At 42.1% G+C, this 11,011-nt stretch overlaps 3 protein-coding genes across 9 annotated transcripts in view; all 3 read left to right on the top strand.

Moving 5' to 3' along the window:
* Window positions 1-7: 7 nt before the first annotated feature.
* rpl31 (ribosomal protein L31) lies at window positions 8-2,410 on the top strand. Its single transcript, XM_023393286.2, has 5 exons — window positions 8-87; window positions 647-750; window positions 1,196-1,321; window positions 2,135-2,247; window positions 2,339-2,410. Exons 2-5 carry the CDS (start codon window positions 647-649, stop codon window positions 2,368-2,370), a joined length of 375 nt encoding a protein of 124 aa, XP_023249054.1. The 5' UTR covers window positions 8-87; the 3' UTR covers window positions 2,371-2,410.
* Window positions 2,411-3,004: 594 nt separating this feature from the next.
* Window positions 3,005-6,573, top strand: chst10 (carbohydrate sulfotransferase 10). 3 transcript variants are annotated; one of them, XM_023393278.2, is made up of 6 exons: window positions 3,005-3,102; window positions 3,557-3,700; window positions 3,789-3,916; window positions 4,054-4,279; window positions 4,484-4,589; window positions 4,716-6,573. In XM_023393278.2, exons 2-6 carry the CDS (start codon window positions 3,595-3,597, stop codon window positions 5,266-5,268), a joined length of 1,119 nt encoding a protein of 372 aa, XP_023249046.1. In that variant the 5' UTR covers window positions 3,005-3,102; window positions 3,557-3,594; the 3' UTR covers window positions 5,269-6,573. The 3 variants fall into 3 exon arrangements, with proteins under 3 accessions (XP_023249046.1, XP_023249047.1, XP_023249045.1); XM_023393279.2 differs by having other exon boundaries at window positions 3,520-3,700; window positions 3,789-3,898; XM_023393277.2 differs by having other exon boundaries at window positions 3,520-3,700.
* Window positions 6,574-8,855: 2,282 nt separating this feature from the next.
* The window catches only part of LOC111644421 (mitogen-activated protein kinase kinase kinase kinase 4-like), a 32,691-nt gene continuing 30,535 nt past the window's right edge, over window positions 8,856-11,011 (top strand). For all 5 annotated transcript variants that reach the window (XM_087170162.1, XM_087170161.1, XM_087170163.1 and 2 more), the window contains exons 1-2: window positions 8,856-9,112; window positions 9,462-9,527. In XM_087170162.1, the coding sequence (XP_087026288.1) occupies window positions 9,056-9,112; window positions 9,462-9,527 (123 nt within the window). In that variant the 5' untranslated portion in view covers window positions 8,856-9,055. The remainder of the gene's footprint in view (window positions 9,113-9,461; window positions 9,528-11,011) is intronic.

The following is an 11,011-nucleotide window of genomic DNA, read 5'->3' as shown; positions in this document are numbered from 1 at the left end:
CATCAAATAAAACGGACCGGTTTCCTTTACCCACAATCCTCTGCCTTTAGTCCGTCCTTCCGACTTCCGTCTCAGCTTTGAGTCGATGTGAGTATTTTCTTCGGAAAATTATATTTCTACAATCTAACGCCATCCTGCGATATTAACGATACAATCGAACAAATATCACACATAAATATACACATTAGTGTTGCTTTGTGTTTTATGTGAGGTTTTTGAAGTGGATGAACATAGTAAAAGATGATTAAAAGCGACGAATGTTGGCGCCCCGATTGATTGAACCGGAGTGGCTTCAAGATGCCGTTGTGGCTATGTTGTGCTCCTTCTGTGTGAACTAGAAATCGTGCTATATTGTTTACTGCTAATATAAAGCACTGGTATTTGTTTGATTAGCTGTTTCTTTCAACGCCAGTGCAATTTATTTTACCCTTTAGCCTGCGGTAAGTATTAACGGTAGAATAGCCCCGCGTTAGCTAGTCTATGGTGTAGTAAAATGGTGTCGGGTTGAAGCTTGCAACCCACATTTTCTCGTCTAAATAGCAAAACCAGGGTTGGTTTTTCTAAACGCTGGACTGATTTAGCTAGTATTTCACAGCTCCTGAAACGTTCACGTGCTCCAACAGTAACACAAGTTTGTTGTTTATAGATGGCCCCTACCAAGAAAGGAGAAAAGAAGAAGGGGCGTTCAGCCATCAACGAGGTGGTGACCAGAGAGTACACCATCAATGTCCACAAGCGCATCCATGGAATGTAAGTACCGCAAGAACACAGGTGGCCATGGTTGATGTAAGGGACTTAAACGCACTGCAGTTAGTATTATTATATCAGCTGTCAGTGAAACTTAGTTCTGCTACTTTCCACTTAGATTTATTCACTGTACAGTATTTTACAGACAGTGATAAGAGGGTGAGCACTTCTTGAACTTGTTTTCAGTGCTAAAATGTGTTTCCAGGGCTGCAAATTGAGTGGTATAACAACCAATATTCAAACTTTAAAGTGTTGACACACATGGTGCATCGCATTTCAGCATCTTGAGATTGTTCACACAAAGTATTTAGATACAATCAAATGACAGAGGTTAAGACTTACATGTGCACAACTGATGGAAGTGTTGGTAGTGTTTTATAAACAACTAAATCAAGTGTCAGCATTGGAAGTGATTTAATTCTGTCCTGTTAATGCTGTTGTCTTGCAGAGGGTTCAAGAGGAGAGCTCCCCGTGCCATCAAGGAGATCCGCAAGTTCGCCATGAAGGAGATGGGAACTCCTGATGTGCGCATTGACACTCGTCTTAACAAGGCTGTGTGGAGCAAGGGTGTCAGGTGAGATGATCTGCTTTAAATACTCATATCTGAGCAAAAACACACATAAATTGTCACATCTTGCAATGAAAGTTCATTGCAAGATGTGAAAATTTATAGTACTTTTTTTCTTTTTGTACACAATGTAAGCTACAGTTGAAAATGTGCATCACTGGCTGACAGTAACTATCACCAACGTGAATCGAGGAAGTATGATTGGCCTATATCAATGTTTGTGCCACATGAAGTATTTGGTGCAAGAAATTCGATCATCACATTTTACAACACACAACAAAGACGAGAAACAAGCCAGTTACATTTATGCTTAGAAATGAGAAGTCAGTGTGATTGATAAAGATAAATCCATAGAAATGAACATAGTCTCTATGCAGTGCTTAATGAACATATGAGATAACTGGAGGATTTAGTGGCAAATCATTTGCTTTGAGTCAGTTTAGTCACTTTTTCTGATTCAATACCGTCAGCAAGGAGACTAGAAGACTGCAAGATACAAGGACAAGTCACTGTTTTCCAGTTACTGTCTGATTAAATTGGATACACTATTTTCAGTACCTGAGGCTAAATATAGGAAATCCAAATGTTCTCAGTATCTGAATGTGGGTTTGGTACACAAGTGCTGAGATTAGGACATCTTGTTGGTTGTGACATTTTAAGTCACTCAGTTATGTAAACTGTCAAATGTTTTGATCCTTAAACTTCTACATGTGTGTGAAATTTGAGCTATGGCACATCTTCTGGCCAGTGTTAAGGTTGCAGCATCAAATCCGATAACTTGCATTTAGTGGAGATTGTAACCTGTGCGTCTTTGTGCAGGAACGTGCCGTACAGGATACGCGTACGGCTGTCCAGGAAGCGTAATGAGGATGAGGACTCTCCCAACAAGCTGTACACCCTGGTCACATACGTTCCTGTCACCACATGCAAAGGTAAACATGCCGCTCATGGTCTTGCTCATTAAAATAATGAACCAATAGACATGTCATTTAACCCTCTCTCTTTCTTTTTCTTCCCCTAAAGGTCTGCAGACAGTTAATGTTGATGAAAACTAAATTTGTCCCCTCTGCGAGTGGAATAAATGAAATAAAAAGAGCTCTTGTCTTGTGTCTTTATTTCTGCTTTTGCACTCAACCGAATGTTTAATCTGAGGTGTGTTTTTATATTTGGATTAATGGTTATATTATGAATGTTCTGTGACAGGTGAGGAATGCTGTCTACAGGGGAGTTTTTCAACACAAAGGGGATAGTAGAGGTCATTGACATGTTCTAAGTCAGATATGGACAATATAGAATTTAGTTACATATGTGATGGTGGATATACTGGCTGACAGAATCTGATTAGGGATAGAGGTACACAGGATCTTCATGAGTCCCTTAGAACAGTGCAGCCCAAGTACAGACAACCGTCAGCTATACTTAATTGTACTAAATATTATGTCCCAAATGGGTTTATATGAGTGTAGGTATTTCAGATGTGTTTGGGAATATGATCATATCCCAGTAAAAAATATGCAGGTATTAGGTATACATCCTGGTTTTCACAGTATGGAGCAGGTTTATTTGTCTCTAAATGGCATTATCAGATCAAATTGACAGATTAAAATCGTGCATGGGGAAATGTAAAGAAAGGTGTGTCACCACCCCGCCGCCACTAGGGGGAGCTACTTGTTTTGTTAGTCGGATGTTGCGAGAAGCAGGGTCGCAGGAGACTAGACGCTATGGCATCGTCCAACATTTTCTCTAGAGTTTGTGCAGCTGTGAAGTTGCTGTAACTCAATACAAAGGTAAGACACAAGGACGCTTTTGCTCTATGTCAGTTTCGACATATTGAAGGAAGCTCACCGAGAAAGACTGGCGTGGTTAGAGTTGTCTGCTCCATGTCTGAGCACTGTCTGGGAGGGACAGGTGTGGCTAGCTTGTAAGCTAACGTGTTAGCTTGATTAAATACAGTTAACGGTAGCTGCTGTATTTGAATAAGCTAGTGTCAGTCGTTGGAAGCTAACCACAGTTAACTAACTCGAAAATTACGTTAGGTTTTTGCCGTATACAATATCCATATAGTAGCTAAGCAAGGATATCTCTCCAGCTAACTCTTTTAACTTGACACGCAAGTAACGTTAGGTGTTAGCTAAGCTTTAACGTTATGTGGTTTGGTTTGTTTATAATCGACACGTTAGTAATGGCAATAGCTGGTTATTCAGGTGCAGCCTTCAGTCAGCTGTCCGGCTGTGTGTCCAGGTGGGAGCGCCGCTCAGTGTTTCCATGGCCGTCGGCTGATGTGCGAAGCGATGCGGCACCACTGGCTGCTCCTTGGGGCTTGCGGCTGGGTGCTGCTCATCCTCATGTTTGTCAGCAAGTTCATCAGCTTCAGAGCTGTAGACGGTAAGCTGTTGTTTCTTATGTGGATTACTTCAGACTGTCAAGTTATAGGGTTTCAAATGTTCAACCTGCTCTAATATGTTATTTTCAGACTATGGAGAGAGGGTTGGTGGTCAGAGTTGGACAGTGCCAGGTGCCAAGGTGGTTAAAACCATCCCTGTATCCAGCCCAGAAAAACCGGTTCCAAAGCCATCAGATCAGGTGACTAGAGCTGATCAGGTGACAAATACAGCTGTTTACGAATTGCACACAGTTAGTGCCTTAATTTGAAAGTCATACACTTTTTCATCTGTGATATTGCCATCATATCAAAAACAAGGAGTCACATAAGTGTTGTTTGTGTGTGTGTGTCTTAGCCCTCAGCAGTACCTACAGTTGCAGACTGGCAGTCAGTTGCTGACAAGCGAATTGAGCTGCTCTCAACTGTATGTAAGAACAGCAGCCTCAGGAATTTGACTCACGTCTCCATCAGCAAGTTTGTCCTGGACCGCATCTTTGTCTGCGACAAACACAAGATCTTGTTCTGCCAGACGCCTAAAGTGGGCAACACACAATGGAAGAAGGTCCTCATTGTGCTCAATGGTAAGTGTAGACTGGATAAAGGTAATAGCAATGCACATTTACTATAATGATAAGGAATGGCTGATAAGCACCGGCTGTGATTTTATGCGTTTGCTGTACACAAATTGGTAAAGCATGACGGTAATGTTCTAAGAAGTAAATGACACTTAATGATTGGGGGTCTGTTTGTTTCGTTAGCTAATGAAGTTAATGTTTTGTTGGCAGGAGCATTCTCCACTGTGGAGGAGATTCCAGAAAACCTCGTTCATGACCATGAGAAAAACGGCCTGCCCCGCCTCTCTTCACTGACGCCACAGGAAATAACTTACAGGTTAGTTTAGAGTTACTCAACAATAGTGTAAAAATGCCTGCTGTATGCTGTTACACTTCAACCAGTAAAGACAAATTTCACCCCTGACAACTCTTACTCCTTAATCCGTGTTCTGTTCCTCAACAGATTAAGCACCTACTTTAAGTTTTTCATTGTGAGAGATCCATTTGAGCGCTTGATTTCTGCGTTCAAGGACAAGTTTGTGAAGAACCCACGCTTTGAGCCTTGGTACAAACATGACATCGCTCCAGCCATCATCCGTAAGTACCGCAAGAGCCACCGCGACAGCACCCTTGCTGCCTCTGGCCTGCACTTTGAGGACTTTGTCCGTTACTTGGGTGATGTAGAGGGCCGTCGCCGCATGGACCGACAGTTTGGTGAGCACATTATTCACTGGGTGACCTATGCAGAGTTGTGTGCACCATGTGAAATACACTACAGCGTGGTTGGCCACCACGAGACACTGGAGCAAGATGCCCCCCACATCCTCAAAGCGGCAGGCATCGACCAGCTGGTGTCCTACCCCTCCATTCCTCCAGGCATCACCCGCTACAACAGGACCAAGGTGGAGCACTACTTCTCAGGCATCAGCAAGCGAGACATCAGGCGTCTCTACGCACGTTACCAGGGTGACTTCCACCTGTTTGGTTACCCAAGTCCAGACTTTCTACTGAACTAAAATGATTAACACTGACTAAAAGACATGTTTTCATATAAAATCCTCTCAACATCTTCGGTTTACTGAGACAGAGGTGTATCGTAGCTGACTGTGTGCCACAAAACTGGCACACCTGAAAGGCTTGTATGCAGTAGATCGCACACTGTAATGTCTTTGTTCTTATTTTAGCCACTTTTGTTGGAATAACTGACAGGTTGTTGCGATGTTGACTATATTCCCAATTGCTGAAAAAGTGCTGCCTAATATCTAAATATTTACCAGTGCTGTCACGGAGACGGGAGCTGTAACTGGTGAGCGTGCTGTCAGATAACCGACGGTACCGTGATGCGGCGAAGAGAGAAATAAAGTGTAGCTGTTGTGAGTTCATCCATTGTGAGATTCAGCAGTGACAAAAGTTGCAGAATTCATCACAATGTGTGGAGAAAGGTCAATATAAAGTTCAGATACAGGTACAGGTCAGCTGGAGAACACGTTTACTATCTTATATTTAATGTTTATGACTGAACTATATTTCAAAGAGGCGTACTCTAATGCTAGGGATACAGGCCCGTTACCCTGTAATGTAGCTATTATATTGCACTGTATGGATCACCTGTTTCAACGATTCATCCTGTCAACGAAAGCTCTGAACAATGCTTTGCGTTTTGACATGTTGTGTCGAATGTGTCTTTTCTGTACTTCTTGCTAGCATGCTAGACATACACGAGGATGAGTCTGTATCAGGGATGCAAAACTTATTTGGACAAGGAGAGTGAACGGCAAGAATATTGGACGGACTGACTTGACATTTTTGTGACCATTTTTCATTGATGTTTTTATGAGCTACAAATCGGCATTAGCATTTTATATTTTTTTACCATTGAGTTTTGCTTTATGCAAGGCATGTTAATGTCTTGTACTCTTCAAATGTCATGAAATAACATCAAAATGGTCAAAAAAAACTACCTTTCACACTGAAACAAAGACCTCGTGTGCCCTGATTCATACTGTAGCCATTGTTCTGGTTGCTCTGCCTTGTTGACTCGTATATTCGGCCGTTTTCGGCACTGGAGCGTTGAAGGAAAGATGGCACTGGATTTTAAAGGATCATTTTTCTATCAGAAATGTACTGTGTAAATGTTCTTAACATGACTTGCAACTCAACATTTGTATTACATGTTGCTATTTATAATATTAACTTGCTGACTAGTGGCACAAAACGTGTCTTGGTTGTAAGACAGCGAGCACCTGGTGACCTTTTGGACAGGTGGTCGTGATACAAGGACAACACTAGTTAGTAATAAAGTTCTATGTGAAACAAAAGAACATGTCGTCAAGTTTTTACTTTTTTATGTGTGTATTACCACAAGTTTTTCCCGAATTCAGGTCTATCTTCCACAAATTTTTAAGATTGTTCCAACCATTACTTTCCTGGTTATTCTCTCCCTTTCAACAGTAGGGGACGACTTGCTGCAATAATATCAAATATCCACAAGGTGGCAGTAAACCATTTAAAATTTGACTACTTAGTCATCACAAACCCTGTTGAACCCTTTGATGAAATGTCACCACACAGGACTGTTGAATTGAACCAGAGGAATAGGGGCAAAACAATGTCTTCATAGTCATGTGTCAGCAGCAAACAGCAGGTGGAGAGGGATTTACATTGGTCAGTGTCGTCCGTAAAAGCTTACCTTATGGCAGATGGATTTAAGTTGATTTACGGAGCTTAAGCATTAGTTAAGTGTCTTAAGTATAACCTTGAGTGGTAAGGCTCTGCTCTGCTTGCATGTGTGTGTGTGTGTGCGTGTGTGTGTGTGTGTGTGTGTGTGTGTGTGTGTGTGTGTGTGTCTCCCCACTGCCGGGTTACTTATCTTGCCTGACTGGTTTGTCCTGCCCTGTCATTTGAATGTGGATTTCAAGTTTGTTTAACCAACAGATTAGCTTTGTCTGTTTTGAACATTTCACGGTGGATTTGTGATAAATAACTGAAATGTCGCAGGTGAACATTTTTCCTCTCTGCAGTGGACCTGCTCGTCCTCCTATTAACACACCGCTTCCTGTTTTGGTGTTGTTAGTAAAGATCTACTACTCAGCAGATCGTGTATACTACACTACAGTACATAGCTATATACCTCTGGGTGCGCTGCTGACAGGGCCTTTAAGGAATTCAGTATCCTGTACATTGATTTTCCCTGATGGGAAGCTGAGGGTGCACCTCAGGTTGGATACAGACTGCCTGCTTGGACTGAGCTCTAACAATTTCATATTATCATTAGGGAGGTAATTTCTATCAGAAATATTCACAGAGAGTGACCCTGCAGACGAATGCTGCAAATTATCAAAATACTCAAATGAAAAACGTAATAAAATATTATATTCCTATATATCACCATTTGAAGAGGTTTAAAAAGACAGTAGTATAGATTTGGCTTCAGGAAGTGTATTTGTTCCTCTGTCCCATGCTGCTCCCCAGACTCCACTGCTCTAACATACACAACATCACCCCTGTGATTGCTCACTTGCCACACCCATGATTACCAATATTGACAGTGAAGCCTCACATGCGCATGTCCATAAAGATGCTGTGTGGTGGGGGGTCCGCTCCTGTCTGCCTCCATTTATCTTACCTGCTTTGCAGCATGTATGAATTGTATATGTGCGGATATGCAGGCTGATATGAGAGTGTGCAGTAGGTGAGAAATAGTGCAATAAAGCATTTAAAAATTCTCGGTGTCCATGCTTGATAATATTGAGGCCCAGCCCTTTTCTTTCTGTGTGAAGCCGACCGGCTTCCTGTGTTTGTGCGGTTCTCAATCAAAGCTGCGTCAAGTTAGACAGAAGCAGGCAGGATGAAAACGGAAATCATCCAATTTCACCATCAACATAAGAGAAAATTAGACTTGCACAAAGTAACAGATCAGCTAGGTAACTTCATGATAAAATTCCTATCAGGAAAGCAGCTTGATATGAATTGCATGGGCTTTTAAAAACTATGTCAAAATTGTATTTGGTGTTTTGCAATGTATTCTTGTGTTCTTGCTCAAAAAATCAGCTCGAGAGCTTTGCTTACTAATTGATGTAGGCTACAGAATCAGATTTGTTATACTAACTATAATCAGCAAATGAATAATGATACATAGCTAAAGATTAAAAGTAGTTCAAATTAACCCTGCCTTTAGCAGCTATAGCATTAAAGTGATGCTTACACAGTCTTGCATCATTAACTATAATCTAGTATTATAGTATAACACTCCAACACAGCTCTGCACAGTGAACATTTTTACTTTTGAACTTTAAGTAATTTTTGCTCGTAGTCCATTTCTTTAAATAAAATGTTGAAAGGAACTTCTACTTGAGTGTTTTTTTCACTGGTATTGCTACTTCTTCCTATATTTAAGATTTGAATACTAATACACATGGTCATGAAAAAAACAAACAAACAAACAAAAAACAATTATCATGTTATTTAGATTAACATTTAATTCATTTTCAGTGTAATCCTATATCCCAGTTGCTTGGAAACAATAAAAGTGGTGCTTTTTATTCTGAAAGCCTATAGCGGAAGTTTAGCTTTCCGGGCTAACTTGACACCAGTGGCACGAGCAGGGAGAGAGCGGACAGGGAGCCCGCTGCTGCCACCTCAACATGGAGTAGCGAGACCCCTGCATTTACTGCTAAGAAGCGGATCCCACAGAGAGGAATACGCGACGGCCTCTGTCTAGTTTATCCGCCTACGAGCCCGCAAATGATACAGCAGCAAATATTTTTAGATATCGCAAAGGAAAGCTCGGCTTTTATTTGAAAGATGGCGAACGACTCTCCAGCTAAAAGTCTAGTAGACATAGACTTGGCTTCATTGCGGGTGAGTGCTGCCGAACCGAGCCTATGTGTGTGATTTTTTTTGTTGTTTTGCTCCCTTTTATTTCAGGTTGCTCGATAAAACACATGTCCCTCAGTGTGGCTTATATGAGCAAGTTCTAACCTGTCCTCCAATGTCCCTTCTTGTTAGAGCTGAAGTATTGAAAATGACCGCTGAGCCATAGCGAGGTGTTGCCAGTGTCTGGTTTTCCTTTGTTCGAGATGCATTTGGCATGTAGGGTAGACCAGGGCGCAACAGCTGGCTCACAGTGCACAATGTTGTTCATGAATTAAATACATTAACATCGATTTTTATTTAACCTGAATCGCATTTCTCCCCTTTTTCTTTTCAGGATCCAGCTGGGATATTTGAATTGGTGGAGGTAGTTGGAAATGGCACCTATGGACAAGTATACAAGGTTGGTTGGAGGCGCAGTGCATGGCCTGTCCTGTTTTCACAGTGGAGGCTCAGCATAGCCAATGTTTTTTTTTTTTTTATTCTTATCCAGTCTGGGAACAAAGGATCTGACATTAAAAACACAGCTCAGATGCAGATGATGCTACCAGACCACACCGCTGATGGTTGAAAGAAACAGATGTAATATTAGACTTTTCTTCTAAGAGTAGTTTGTTTTTGGTATACAAGTCTGATCAGAGCCTGTAAATTGTGCAGCTGGGAGTGTGTGTAAAGAGTGAATCAGACAGTCTACAGTCTGATTCATCACCAATCTTACATCACCTGTCTTGCTGAAAAGTGGGTGAGGAGACAAGGATGAAGAAACAATATCTGTCACCAGACTGATCCTGCTGACCTCACATTTCTGTATCTGTCTGCAGCTCCTTCATCTTTATTTTATTTTATCTTTTTAAACAAAACCAAAATTCATATCCTGTTTAAATCAGGACTTTTCCACTTCAGTGGATGGGAATCCCACTCTCTGGGCCATCTGCTCTTGGTGTCACATTTCTCCGTTGAAAATTAACATTGCGGCTGTTGAAAGACATTGCCAAGGAGGGAGAGAGACAGCGAGCGCTCGTGCTGAAGTCAAAGATGTGGCCGTCGTGTTTGGTGGAGGGTTGGCTTTGGATTTGGAGAGTCATCTGTCCTCAGCTAATGTAATGGGCCTTGTTTTGTTGTTATTGTTGCAGCTAGCTCGTCCATTTTGTTGCTCGCTTCTATATATACGATGTGCTAAGATTTGTTAAGCACGGCACAGACTGTTAATAGGCTAGTACCAGCAGGCTAGCCAAAAAAACAGCAATTTGCTTGTGCACTAAGCAGAAAGCTAAGCTGAGTATTTAATTCTAACAGCCCACAGTGCTCCAGTGACCTGCATTCAATCTCCCAGCGCACTGAACTCCCAGGATCTGCCCCCGCCTCTGCTCACACTGCGAACCGCACCAACCCATCTGCATGCATGCGCTCATCGGATTCACCACACCTGAAATCAGCCCTGTGCAATGTAGAGAGGACGAGCGGATGATTGTCACTAGGAAGTGTGATGCTTGCGTGCTATCTTCCCACCAGATGGTTTTGAGCCGGGCGTATGGGACGGAGAATTACTGCTTCTCCCTCTTTTTGTCCCTTTAATCTCTCGCTCCATTCACTGTCCAATGTTAATTCTATTTGCGAATGCTGCTGTGTGGGAATGGAGCTTGTACAAGAGAGGGCTGTCAGATTAGCCTGCAGTTGACACAAAGACATGGTCCTAACAGCCTGCACGAGATAAGCCAAACTGTCTGTAGTGAAGTCATTGCTCACTGTAGCCTCATACTGGAGCTTGCTGCAATGGCCTCCTGTCGATCAGCTGTCGATCAGTAAATTGCCTGTCATGTTAACAAGTCAAATGAGCGTGTGCCCTGTGAGCATGTGCAGTAGGGTGGTGGTAGAGGGAGGGTGAGG

The sequence above is a fragment of the Seriola lalandi genome, unplaced genomic scaffold (assembly GCF_002814215.2).
Source record: "Seriola lalandi dorsalis isolate HSWRI2012SDOR001 ecotype SW California unplaced genomic scaffold, Sedor1 jcf7180002054933, whole genome shotgun sequence".
Lineage (NCBI taxonomy): Eukaryota > Metazoa > Chordata > Actinopteri > Carangiformes > Carangidae > Seriola > Seriola lalandi.
Note: the sequence above shows the minus strand (reverse complement) of the source record. Positions and strands in the feature narration are given on the sequence as shown.

What these genes read in the sequence shown, in the direction of transcription:
- rpl31 (XM_023393286.2), top strand. Translation starts at nt 647, where the DNA reads ATGGCCCCTACCAAGAAAGGAGAAAAGAAGAAGGGGCGTTCAGCCATC. An exon ending in CACAAGCGCATCCATGGAAT is followed by an intron (nt 751 to 1,195) that starts GTAAGTACCGCA and finishes GTTGTCTTGCAG; the next exon opens with AGGGTTCAAGAGGAGAGCTC. An exon ending in GTGTGGAGCAAGGGTGTCAG is followed by an intron (nt 1,322 to 2,134) that starts GTGAGATGATCT and finishes GTCTTTGTGCAG; the next exon opens with GAACGTGCCGTACAGGATAC.
- chst10 (XM_023393278.2), top strand. Translation starts at nt 3,595, where the DNA reads ATGTGCGAAGCGATGCGGCACCACTGGCTGCTCCTTGGGGCTTGCGGC. An exon ending in AGGTGACTAGAGCTGATCAG is followed by an intron (nt 3,917 to 4,053) that starts GTGACAAATACA and finishes TGTGTGTCTTAG; the next exon opens with CCCTCAGCAGTACCTACAGT. An exon ending in GGTCCTCATTGTGCTCAATG is followed by an intron (nt 4,280 to 4,483) that starts GTAAGTGTAGAC and finishes TTTTGTTGGCAG; the next exon opens with GAGCATTCTCCACTGTGGAG.